At 47.7% G+C, this 13,143-nt stretch overlaps 1 protein-coding gene across 2 annotated transcripts; it reads right to left on the bottom strand.

The window, feature by feature from the left end:
• Window positions 1-525: 525 nt before the first annotated feature.
• Window positions 526-2,614, bottom strand: LOC101762095. Of its 2 annotated transcripts, none has more exons than XM_022828422.1 (5): window positions 2,370-2,614; window positions 1,964-2,153; window positions 1,538-1,749; window positions 1,172-1,433; window positions 526-1,080 (listed from the first exon to the last, which is right to left on the bottom strand). In XM_022828422.1, exons 1-5 carry the CDS (start codon window positions 2,597-2,599, stop codon window positions 778-780), a joined length of 1,197 nt encoding a protein of 398 aa, XP_022684157.1. In that variant the 5' UTR covers window positions 2,600-2,614; the 3' UTR covers window positions 526-777. The 2 variants fall into 2 exon arrangements, with proteins under 2 accessions (XP_022684157.1, XP_004975558.1); XM_004975501.3 differs by having other exon boundaries at window positions 1,900-2,153; window positions 2,370-2,579.
• Between the last annotated feature and the right edge of the window lie 10,529 nt (window positions 2,615-13,143).

Below are 13,143 nucleotides of genomic sequence, written 5' to 3'. Positions count from 1 at the left end.
TATGTAGTATTTCATTTGCGGGCGCACCCCAATTTTATATTTTTCCTATTCTTATATTTCTGAGAATCATGCTTTTGAAAGAGACATTAGCATTAATTGGACAGTGACACTCTAATAAAAATCATTAGGCATCGCAATAGCCATATATGTGATGCACTCCACAACCTTTCTTTTTAATCCGTTGAAAAAAATGGTCAAACTGCACCCTTGTTGATTGGACAGTGACTGCAAATATTATGTTTTGTCAATATATCGCCAAGCTAACTCGTCGTAGCGAAACCACCAAATAACAACAATACAGAAATTCCATTGCGTAGTTAAACAGCTTAAGCGAATCTCATCTGCAACATTATTAGCCCTTGTTTACCTCACCTCCAACTCATAACTTTGACACTATGCAAAAAGAAGATTTCCCATCATATCAAACTTACGGTACATGCATGGAGTACATTTATGTAGATGAAATTAAAAACTAATTGCACAGTTTTGTTGTACTTTGCGAGACAAATCTTTTGAGCCTAATTAGTCAATGTTTGGATAATAATTCACAAATACAAACGAAACGCTACAGTGTGCTACAGTGCCGGCACAGTAATTTTAGCACTCCCAATTTTAGCAACTAAACAAGCCTTATTACTGAAGTCATCAACTCATGCCATAATTTTTGTACGAGCGATCGAGCTGTACAACGGTGCAGAAGGCGAGTACACGTCGTCCTGCAGCTGCATCACTAATATTGACCGCTCATAAAAAAAGAAAAGAAAAGAAAAGTACCGATCACTCATCTCCGAGCAGCAGCGACCTGACGATAACGTCCGGCATCCCGTCGGCGGCCGGGAACAGGTGGCCGGCCGTCGGGAGCTCATGGTAGATGACCCAGGGGAGCTTTTTGCTGATGTACCGCGACAGTTGAACCGGCACGAAGAGGTCCTCGACGCCGTGCCACAGGTGCACCTTCACCTCGTCCCCGGCGCCGGCGAACGGGTTCTCCATCTCCAGGGGGCTCCAGCCCCACTTCCCGAACCCGACCATCATGTCGCGGTGCAGGGAGTCGTGCTCCCCCAGCTGCCGGACCTGCTCCTGCAAGAACCAGAGCACGATCCGAGTCAGAGATGGATCGATCATGGCCCGAGGCTCAAGCCATGCGATGCTGGCTGTTCGATCGTCTTGCCTTGTAGGTTCGGTCCAAGAACTTTTGAGACAGAGCCGTGTCTTCCTTGGACAAGATGATAGGGTTCTTGCCCTTGACGCTGGAGCTGTGGAATAGGTTCTGGGTGTTCCACCAGTGCGTCAGCCACGGCAGGTGGTGGGCGACCCAGACTGCGCGCTGGTCCTGCGGGAACTGCACGTACCAGGCCTCCTCGACCACGTCCGCCGGGAAGCCGGACCACCAGTAGTTGCCGACCGGGGCGAGGATCGCTACGCCGGCGAGCCTGGTCGGGCGATTTCATGGTGCAAAATGATCGATCAGTACTGCAAGTCTGAAGAACGCAGACCGCATGATGAATTAGAGTGTTGGCCAGTATGATCGATCCACCTGTGAGGGATGTATTTGAGGCAGCTCCACATGATCTCGCCGCCCATGGAGAAGCCGATGAGATGGAACTTGGGGCCGAGCTGGAGGTTGTCGGCGAGCTCCGCAATGTCGAGGGCGATGCTCTTCTCCGTCCGGGCCGGGTGGGCGTCGCTCTCGGCGTACCCGGGCCGGTCGAACGACAGCAGGTAGATGCCCAGCTCCTGCAACAGCCCCTGCACCAATTCCCAACAGCTCGTCATCACAAAATCAAAACGCCTTTCTCAAAAAGCAGGTAAAAGCGGATTGCTGCTGTGTCAAAAGAAGCAAAAGGTTTTCCAGAGTAATTTATCGGTTGACAAGAGAAACCGCTCGTATCTGTGCACCTGGGAGACGTTCAGCACGTCGTATCTGCAGCAATCGAAGCCGTGGACAAAGATGATCTTGTACCTGGCCTCCTCCTTGGGGACGCCGGATTCCAGGTACGCCAGGTGCCTGCCGTCCCTGAGCCTCGTTCTGGGCGCGGTCACCGGAGGCCCGCCCGGCGCGCCGGGGACCTTCGACGGCGGCGGCTGGATCTGGCTGTACAGCAGCGCCGCGAAGAACACGAGCAGAGCTAGCGGCAGCCTCTTGAGCGCGCCTGCGAGGCAAGAACCGCGGTGGTCAAACGTGCGCCCCTGCCCTGCCTGGAAAGCTTCAGAATTGCGCGCAAAACAGAGCAGCGCCTTTCTGAGGAAATCAGGCCACAAGATCACGTCACCGTGGACGCCGGCGGCCACGGGCGATGCACACGGCACCAGACCAGAGGGTTGACCCAGAGGAGGAGGGGAAACACAAGGCAGGGGAGATGGGGTACCAGAACGCGTGGCGGCCGGCGTTTCGCCCTTCTTGCCCGGCGCGGTGGCAGCGGCGCCGCCCGTCGTGCCTGCCATCGGCTAGCTGCGCCTGCGTCCAGTCCACAAGGTCCCGCCGCGGCGCGGAAGGGGCTCTCGCCTGGGCTCTTGGACTCTCTGGAGCCTGGGCGCGCGCGGAGCGGCGACGGACGCGCGAGACAGGGACGTATGCTGCTGATTCCCTGCTCCCCATACGGCCCTACCCTTGGAATTCACGTGGCGCGGCGCGGCGCGATGCGGAACGCGACAGCAGACGGCGACGCGGGGCGCGCGGGATGAGGCCAAGATGCCGTTACGGCACGAGCGTCCCCAAGCCTTCGGCCTCGGGCACGCAGCGACACAACCGTCGTGATACGCCACGTTTCAAGGTGCCCGACGGATGGCGGGATGGGCGCTGCTATCAGGGCGTAATGGCCGGAAGCACGGGCTGGATCAGGGGAGCTGGACTGGCACCACCAAACACGTCGTCCTGTTTGGATTCTACCGTTGCTATTAAAAATGTTAGATACAATTTGAAATATATACTCCCTCCGTACGAGCTATTATGGAGATCTTACTCTAGAGATCTCAGAACATATTAGTAGAAGTGTCAACAGACGCATATACCTTTGAGTTATATGTGATGAGTTGCATTTTTTTTGTCTGTTTTTAATAGCAGTTGCAAATAAAAATGAAACTAATCCACCAATGTCACCCTTTTTCTATCAATTCCATGAAAAAATTAAATAACAATATATACCTTTATTAAAGTGTTGTTATTTCTTCCAACAGTATGACACTTTTGCAATAAAGTCCCTCACTTTTTTTAATCATCCCGCAATCCCACTGCATCATTGATCGTTACAGCAATCGTCGTTGACTGTTGATGTCACCTCCGACTCCTCCGTTGCCGCATCGGGCGCCCCCACCCAACTTACGACGTACGATCAAGATAAATCGAATTGAATCAAAATTCAAGTCGAGCCCTTGGCAAAATCATGGTGAAGATAAATTGAATCGAACCGAAATCCGAGCTCTTGGCAAAATCATGGTTTCAAGCCTAAATTGAATCGAAGGGCGCCCGAAGTTGGCCAGTGTGGCCGTGTGGGAGTTGCGACTAGGCTTGTCAGATCACCTGCCATAGGATAGGACGCTACACGCTGGCTAAAGGCTGCCCGCGCAGGTGTGCATCATTGGCCGCCAAACCACTCGCCCGCGCCGACAGATGCATGCTGGGCCACCGCTCGGCGCTCGCTGGACGCCAAGCTGTCTGTGCACCATCGACCGCCCGACCCGGTCGCTTTCCGGTGAGGGTTAGAGAAGATGTCCCTGTGGCCGCCGTTGAGAAAACGCGCCGCTGCCGACGGCTTTGGAGAAGAGGCGATGCCTCCACCAGCGGACCTATATGCCTACCTGCCCGCGGATTCATAGCCGGAGAGCTCCACACCGGGGTTTCGACCGCCGGCGGCGCTTGATAGCCTAAGGCTTTGCTCCAGGACAAGCAAGCTGAGCTGCAGCTTGGATCGGGGATGGGGATATTTTTCGACATGGGAGAGAGACGAGACATGAGTACACTTACAGGATAGCGGCGACGACGATGCGGAGATGGAGCAGTGCGTGTGTGGATAATGCCAATAGAAGTTTTACACAAAACCCCTCATACTTATGCACAATTCATACCCAGTCCATGGGGTGTAAAGCAGTCAAGTAGTGTCAGGGATGGTTACAGTGCTGGTGACAATCTCAAATTCTCCCCCTACTCCATTGTCGCGCTCATGAATGAAGCTTCTCCATGCCAACCCCCTCACAATAGAATCAAAAGCGGACGGACAGGTCCATAGGATAACGAAAACGAAGTCCTCACAAACTTGATTAGAGACTAGAATTAGAGACGAAATTGATTCATTCGCTTTCAATGCCAAGTGAACCAATTAATCTATAGAGATTGACCTAAGTAGTATCATTAACCCGTAGCAACGCACACAGGTACATTTCCTAGTCATCCAAATGTGCCTACAATATCTTGTATTTGAGAATAAACTTTAAACGTTTGGATTGGATTCCTTGAATTTCAAGATGGGGCAGTATAAAAAAGAGAATTGAAAAAGGAGAATCGCTACTTTTGAGTTTTGACATGCTACTTTTGGCAATGTGACGCGTTTCCCTCTTCCCAGAGGAGTTTTGGTCGAAAAATCTTATGCTGAATCATGGTTGGCGTTGTCAGTGTATGTGGACGTCCTTTCCACCTTTGAAGGCTTCGTTATCATGTTACTCCTCTTACCTACTGTTGCTGCAACGTGCAGGATGGCTCTGGTTGCCAGTGCAGTGGCTAGTGGTATTTTTGTTGTCATGTGACCGCTTTCGCCGTGTGGTTCGGTGCCTCGGTGGTTGATGTTATGTGTTGTAATTGTTGTCCCTTTTTAGTTTTACCTTCTCTATCAATACAAGAGATTGACATATAAACGCCGACTTCTATTAACAAAAAAAAATTAATATACCCTTACAAAATAGCACAATTGATTTGCACCTCCTCAAAGCTGCAACTATATTTAACACCTTCCATAGGATTTTAGAACTTTTAAGACCTTAATCAAACAATAGAGTTTCAAATCAAAGAGCTCTAAGCTTAAGTTCAAATCTTAAACTGCAATCTATATCCCTCATAATGGGAATTGAATGTCTCACTATTTTCATGATAATGTATATGTCACCATGCATATATATACCTTATTTTTTGTATTAACAATGATAAAAAAATAGATAATTCAGAATAATATATTGGGTGTATTTTGTGATTTTTTTATAATACCACATGTAGGCAATTGGGATTCATATTTAGCTCTCACCTTAGGTTATTTATTCATAATAATTTAAATGCAAATTTAGAGGGTTAATTTTAGGTATTTTTATATGGATAATTAGATGAAAATTAGGGAAACACTATATTGAGTTTTGTGCAACTTAGATATAGATTAGGGGGGGGGGTAATTTAGACTATTTTCAAAACGGTGGAGATAGGTGTCGGTGTTTAGACCCGGAAAAATACCGAGGGGGGGGTGCCCAAAGTAGTGTTTAGTGCACGGGGCTCGCTGAGATCAGAAACTCGAAGGTGAACTCGAACACACAATTTAGACAGGTTCGAACCGCTAGATTACGTAATACCCTACATCTTGTGTGTTAGTTGGATTGAATTGCTTTCGAGGGGGTCCCTGCCTCACCTTATATTGCCGGGGGCAGGGTTACAGGTCGGTTGTTTACAAGAATACTAGTCGGATTCGATGAGGTGAGTCCTACTCTAATTGTTACAAGTAATTTTCCTAATCCTCGACTAGTTTCTGCCTTGCCATGTAGACTACATCGTCCTGCACTGTAGCCTCCATGTCTGACACGTCTCGGTGTCCAGCCCCGTATCCAGGACAGTCCAACTTTTTGGTGGGCCCATAGATGTATGTACACCAAGCCCCCGAGTACTTTTTAATCAAATGCAACAGTTCCGAGTACTTTTGTAGGCTTCTCCGACTAGTTTTGGTGCTCTTCGAGTACTCAATCGGGTTGAGTCTTCAAACATACTCGAGTACTGCCATGCGGCTAGAATGTGCTCAAGTCTCATTTAACTTGGTCTTGAATCTTCAATCTTGAATTTTATGTGAAAGTGCGACGAAAGTCACACTCCATATGGAGTAGCCCCCGAGCCTTAGGTTCAATCGAAGAATCAGGCTGAGGGTGAATGTATAAGTTCCATCTCGTTTCCCTTAAATCCCTAAGAAAAAACTTTTTAGCCGATGGGCACGTGGCACACAGCCCCCGAGCCGTTACATGACTAATTTGGTGGGTATAAGAGTCAACCTTTGGTCAACGTAACCTTATCTCTTCCAAAAATAATGAAAACTGCCAACCAGGTGCGAAATCTTCGGACCATTAAACCAGAATATTCCCTTTAATCTCGCTGCTGTTACTACGCTGCGGTTATAAATAACGGAGGAAAACATCCCTTCTGTTTTACCTTTGCCATGTGCTCTTTTAACTTCGGCACTGTAGCCCTAGCGCCACCGCTGCTCGATCCTCGAGCTCGAGTGCCACCGTCCCCCACCACTTAGCCCCCGAGTGTATGCGAAAGAAGACCCTCGTGGCAATAAGGATAGGGAAGAAGGCAACTGCATCCGAAGTAGCGGAAGGCAAGAAGAAGAAGGCGAACAAAAAGAAGGAGATCCAACTGCCAGCTCCCAAGTATGGAAAGACTAACCAAACTGCCCCGCTGTTCCCTGCTTATGCCTGGAAGCGATCATCACTCAAGGAAGAGGATATCAAGGCACTTGTGGCAGCCAACCTCGTCCAGGAGAAGGATGTCATCAACTGGTGGTGTGCATTCAGCAACCTGTGGCTGCTGGAGACATACGTTGATGAGACGATAATCTTTTCTCATTTTATTGAGCGTGGATTAGCCTTGCCTGCCTCCGACTTCTTCCACGGTCTCCTGGACTACTACAAGATTGAGCTTGTGCACCTTAACCCCAACAGCATTTTGCACGCCGCAATCTTTATTCATCTGTGTGAAGCATTTTTTGGGATCCAGCCACATTCTCAGCTTTTCCGCAAGTTTTTCCACATCAAACCTCAGCCCAAGAGAGAGTACACTGAAGTAGTCGACGGGGTTGGAATCCAGATGAGGAAGAAGGTGAAGAGACTATACTTGAACTACGAGTTGATTGACTCACATTCTGGGTGGAAGGAGAAGTGGTTCTACATCGGCAACTACGACCTAAGCTCCCAAAGTTGACAAGCCACCGCCCGACTTGGAACAATAGGTGGCTGGATGAGCCTTCCCACGGAGACTACTTGCAGCAACTCGAGCTCCTGGATAGGATAGCCAGACTGAAGCAGTAAGGGCTAACAGGAGTCGGGGTAGCCTTCAGCTTCATGAAGAGGTTCAACCCCTACAACTGTGGTGTACCTGGGGTTACAACTACTCCGGCATCAATGACCCGTCACAAATGTCACCAGAGGAGCTCAGCGTGGACGAGGTTATGGCACAGTTGAGGCACCTATTCAAGAATGCAAGTGAGATCCTGATGATTGTGCGGGAATTATGTACCGCCAACCCACCAACAAGTGTAAGTACCAGAGGCCGCAGCCCCCGAGTACTGATTTTTGTAGTTTATGATGTACTGACTTGTCTTCATGTGCAGGAAGATGTACACTTGTACTGCTCCACTCCTGGACTCTAAAGGTGCCCCTCGCGTTCATACGATGGTGAGCGTATAGATTCAAGCCGAGAAGGAGGAAGAAGATGAAATTGAGTCCTTCAGCAGCTATGACTCGAAAGCTGCAGAGGAATTTGTAATGAAGGCTCGACCATCTGATACGCGCACTTGCTTCCGATGATATGCTCAACAATGTTTGGAGTGTGGGCATGCTCTGGAATGCCATCAAGGAAGAGACAAACACGAAAGAAGATCCGCATACTGAAGGCGTGGCTCAGGCTATGCCACTATCGCAAGCATATGCCGATGCCATGTCTCTTGAAGCACCCTTGCCGACGAGCCTATGCGTAGTGCTGGCTGTTCTCGAAGCGGATGAGGAACAGCTCCGACTGGTGAACCATCACCATGACATCTCCCTGGCACAAGTTGAGCTTAGCAAGCAGCATCTCCTCTACGTCGCGTGCCCCGGTACCTCGCGGCAGGTGCATTGCCCAAGGCACAAGGGCATAGTTCTCCTATTCCCACACGTCGCGGTCGATGTCGAAGGAGGTGGGGACGATGACGGTCTCCTCCTCCGGCCTTGTGTTTGGGTCACCAATCGCCATGGGATAGTCGCTGCAGCATAACGGCGGTGGGGGAGGTGGGTGCGGTGCCAGATTTGGGGCCATTGGTGCGAGCTGCTTCGGCGGCGGTGGTGGAGGTGGCGGCGGTGGGGGGTGGCTGCCATGGCGGCCCAGCGGAGGTGGTGGCGGTTGAGGGTGGTGGGCAGCCCGGCAGTCTCGCTTCCCGTGCCCCGAGCGCCAACAGCGGAAGCAATGGAAGGGGTCACAGCAGACAACAGCTCTATGGTCCCACCCTAAGCACCTGAAGTAGCGCCCGGAGGTTGCGCGATTGAATGCCAGGAGAGCCGCGGTTGGTGCCCGTCTTCAATTCGTTGGCTAGCGGAGCCATGAAGATCGATCTTGTCAGTCGTCACTTCGGCGTGGAATGGCAGGCTCATCACGTCTTGAATTCCTGCGTGACGATGAGCTAGAGTCCATCCATCCTCCCGACCTTGCTATGCTCCAGTGTCCCTGCATAAGGCCATGTACCTTCCTTGGTGGGGAGTAAATGTGCTCCCTGCTGGCCGGACGACGCGGAGGAGTGCATGCCCGGGGCGGAGCCTGCTACGTCGGTTGGTGGCCCGCAGGGAAAGCGCTCATCCTAACAACCTCCACGTAGGTAGGTACCGGATCCAACGTTTCCAGTACCCAGCTCACCTCTTCAGCCATGGTGTGGCGGCGACGGCGGGGTCCCAAGGAAAAAATCTTCCTAGAAGCGGCCGGCGCTGAAGTCGGGAGAGGAGGTTGTTTGGCACTGGATCTAGGCTGGTGGGGTTTGGGGGTGGGGCTGGCGGTGGAGGATCCGCGGCGGCGCGGCCGGATTTGGCCTTGCCGACGGGTGGCGGCGTGGGGTGAAGGAGGGAGTGGGTGCTGGTCGGGAGCCATCTTCTCTTGCGAGGGTAACTTTGAAGACACTTGTGCTATCCACTGGTTTCTTTTTGTCTGCCAATAAAAAAAAGCAGCGGCGGTTGTCACGTCACTCTTCCCTGATCGGTGGAGTTTATGGCTAGAATCAGTGTGGGTAATAAAGATTCTGCTGGTTTCATTCTGTCCCCGCTTAGAAAAGGGATTTTGGGCATAAAGATTCCACTGACCCGTCAGAAGGTGAATGAAGTTACGCAAACATTCCCGTACTCGCCGCGCTGGAACCGTTCTGGGCCAGTCACAGGTGGGTTAGGCCTTTACAGCGCGCCTGTCTCCTCGGCCCGTCGTCACCAGGCTGCTCTCCCTTGTCACCTCCTGCCTCCCTGGGCTGGGGCTGGTGATATATGCCCTGGGCCTAGGCGGCGGAAACGAAAAAAAATATAAATCAGCTGCAAATAATTTTAGGACCGGGCTAGCTACTTCAGTCCATGCTGGAAAATATATTTTCAGGCCGGTTGAGCCTTGAGGTAAGCGGGCCGGCCTATTTGCAAGAGTCTCTGTCTTACTTACATGGCTGGACTATTTTCAGGAGGCCGTACTTTCAGCCTGTACATGATCGGTTAAAGTAGTTTCTGGTCGAAAACCAGCCCAACTCGGGAAGCAGTGAAACTTCGCGGTTTGGAACCGCCGGGTTTCACGGTTTAGCGCCTTGGTTTGGTGTGTGGATGGATAATAATGTAGAGCCAATCAGCGACAAGCCGAGAATGTCCAAAAACGTGGTTTCCTCTATGTGATTTGACTACTCGCATGTCCCAAGCTTTTTTGTGGTTTTCGCTTTCCTTTTAGGCAAAAGGACTTCCTTTGGTTTTAGTGAAAGCGTGGGCTTTTTCATTCTAGGAACAAAGGGAACATTCTGCCAAGTTGGTTATGTGCCCCGGTCCGGAAATAACAGAGCATGCTTTGCGCAGTAGCAGCCTCCAAATAGATGCGTTGTTGCCGTGTTCAACGTGTCAGGAAGACGTATATATTCCTTTCTCTCAGAACACCAAGACATTATATGCTGGAAGCTCCCCTAACGCATTATTATTTAATTAATATAACTTTTTCACAGGAAGCAGTATAAGTTTTTCTGCAATCTTTAGGAGCAAACATTATTGACACTCCCTGTTTTTTTAATTGTTTTATTACAGGGAGTATTGCTATACACTTTGCGGCGTGCAGACTGCTTTATAAGAGAAAATATATCTAACATAAGCACTCATTGAGACTTAACAGAACTGGTTGCATAATTGAGCGGATGGTCGGGAAACTTTTTCTCTACGGGATTTCATATGTACTCCCAGTCCTGCAAAGGTGTATTTTTAGTTTATTACAATTGTATATGTTACCAACTTGTGGTAACAATTGAATTTGACCTTTCGAAAATTTGATCTATAGTTACACTATTATAATTTGGTTCTACGAACTGAGCGTAGTTTAGCTAGCAAGATTTCTTGCGGTGAAACCTAGCCACTCAGAGTCTGATCCTCGACTTAGCACATGTGTTTACTTTTTTTTGAATTTATTTTAGGAATTAACTAGTAATATTTTTCCAGTGGTAGGCGACGTGTCCGCCGATAGCGGGGTGGCTATGATGACTTCATTAATCTTAAGATCTACCGATTTAGTCTTTCGAAGGTGCTCTCATAGGGATAGGGTTGCGTGTGTATTCATAGGGGTGCTCTCATAGGGATAGGCCGATAGGGTTGCGTGCGTGTATTCATAGGGGTGAGTGTATGTGAACGTCTGCATCTGCAATGTGTTTCGTGAAAAAAAATAGCTCTATCAACATGAGAAGTATATATTGACCTCTATGTTTCTCTAAATTTGTAAAAGAAAACTTAGACATGGAACACGGGCGATCTCTATTCCTCAAATCAAATGGATGGAGACACCTTTAATAACAACAGCTACATTTATATTCGTATCTCCATATACAATTGGCTCCTGTTGCTTAATTTAGACAGCTGGTTCAAAAGCAAGCCAGCTGATGCACTGCAGGAACATGATCAAGGTGGATCCAGCATTTATGGAAACAAAAGAGCACTTAGCTTTACTCACATTAGGGATCTGTTAGATTTCTCTGGATGTGATTAAGTTATGAGCATAGAACTTGCAAGTAAAGGGGACTACTTTATTTGTGAAGTTGTGGAAAAAAGACCTAGCTAGTCCTTCTTGGCTCTTTCGGGAAACTCACAATTGTCAATAGAATGGACCATCTTGGAGCTATATATGCTGTTCTTTAATTTACAACTAAGCTTCCGGTTGCCTCATTGCACTGCATATGGACAATGTGTGTTATCCAAGACTGAATATATATGTATCGCTTTTCTCCACTTGTGGAAGACTTCCTTCCACTTCCATTAGTCTCTGGGTACTAATTTGCAGTGGCGGAGCTAGGATAGGAAAAGAGAGGGGGCCAATAAGACATCAAATGCATGCAAAGAGAGGGGGACGGATTAGCATTTTCTCATGGCTTAAAGCAGTAAAATTTAACACTTCATTAAGAAATCTTCAAGCTTAGGGGGGGCCATGGCCCTCTTTGGCGCTCACTAAGCTCCACCAGTGCTAATTTGTGATAATTTATTTGTACGAATAATCATTGGGTTTGCTAGTACTCCTCGTTTCAAATTGTAGATCGTTTGGACTTTTATATATCTCCGTTTCAAATTGTAGATTGTTTTGGTTTTTCTAGATACATAGATTTTGTTATGTATCTAGACATAATAATATCTAGGTGCATAAAAAAGATTATGTATCTAAGAAAAGCTAAAACAACCTACAATTTAAAATGGAGGAAGTATATTTTAACAATTAAGAAGAAATGCAATCACTTCCGCCATGATGCGTGTATGAACACTGTGCCTCGATCCAAGGGCTCATGCGTCGGGTTAACCCCGGCCCATCACATAGTGGACTTGACCCAGATGGCGTTCACAAATGGATTTATGTAAAGTATTTCCTCCGTTCCAAATTACTATACGTTTTGGCTCTCTAGATGTATAACTTTTACTATGTATCTAGATATAGTATATATATCTAGGTGCACAATAAAGATTATGTATCTAGAAAAATCAAAACGAATAATAATTTGGGACGGAGGGAGTATTTGTTCAACAGCTGAATTCTAACCAAAGAAAGTACTAAGGTGGTCAGGTTAAAAAAAAACTAATAAGGTGGTCACTTCGCTTGCTAAGATCTTAGCTGTACGTACGTGTGCTCTTTTGGCTACTTGCTAGGTCCTTATTTCTTTGTTACATTAACAAGTTCAGCTATAGGTGGTGGCCAAAACTGGAGAAAGCCAAAAAAGAGAAAAGAACCACCTGCCAAAAGAGCAAGCCTATCATTTGATCCCTGCTGAGTTGCCTATCTTCCCAACCATCCAATCGGTATGCCACATTATTTATTTATCTTTTCTAGACTACATGGAACCTTCTTAGTTATCGTTCCTAGGTTGGCTTCATTTGTTTATGCTTAGTGGCATTCCAAAGTGAAATGGTACAGCAGAGAGGAGTTCGCATTATATTAAATAAATAGGATGAATGGCATGGGTATGCCAATTGGCATAATTAAGCTGCACCAGGCAGCCATCTTTGACTTATCGTGCAGATTCACCAATATCTCATCACCACAGTTGAACTTACTCCCAAAATGAATTTCCTCTGTGTGTGGAATTACTTAAATTTAGCTATATCATTGTTATTTCACCACATATCAAGTATCCTCCCTCCCTGTCTCTAAAAATGTCATTCTAAAAAATCTCATATAGATTGACAGAGATGGAAAATGACCATAGGAACCCTATTTATTGGCTACATTTGGCATTAATTGACATAAGCATGCACATACATATACTGAAAGGAGTAACAATGATAAGAGTCATAGGACAAATTTTGAATCACAAAATGACTTTGTTTTAGGGATGGAGGGAGTATATGTGCTACTGATGTACGTGGCCCTTCCCTTTAATGAAAGAGTCTCTTTTATCATGATCCTTATATACCATGGAAACATAATAACATGTACCAAAAAATTTAGTTTGCTACTTGATA

The sequence above is a fragment of the Setaria italica genome, chromosome VII (assembly GCF_000263155.2).
Source record: "Setaria italica strain Yugu1 chromosome VII, Setaria_italica_v2.0, whole genome shotgun sequence".
Taxonomy (NCBI): domain Eukaryota; kingdom Viridiplantae; phylum Streptophyta; class Magnoliopsida; order Poales; family Poaceae; genus Setaria; species Setaria italica.
This window is presented reverse-complemented; position numbering and strand designations above follow the sequence as displayed.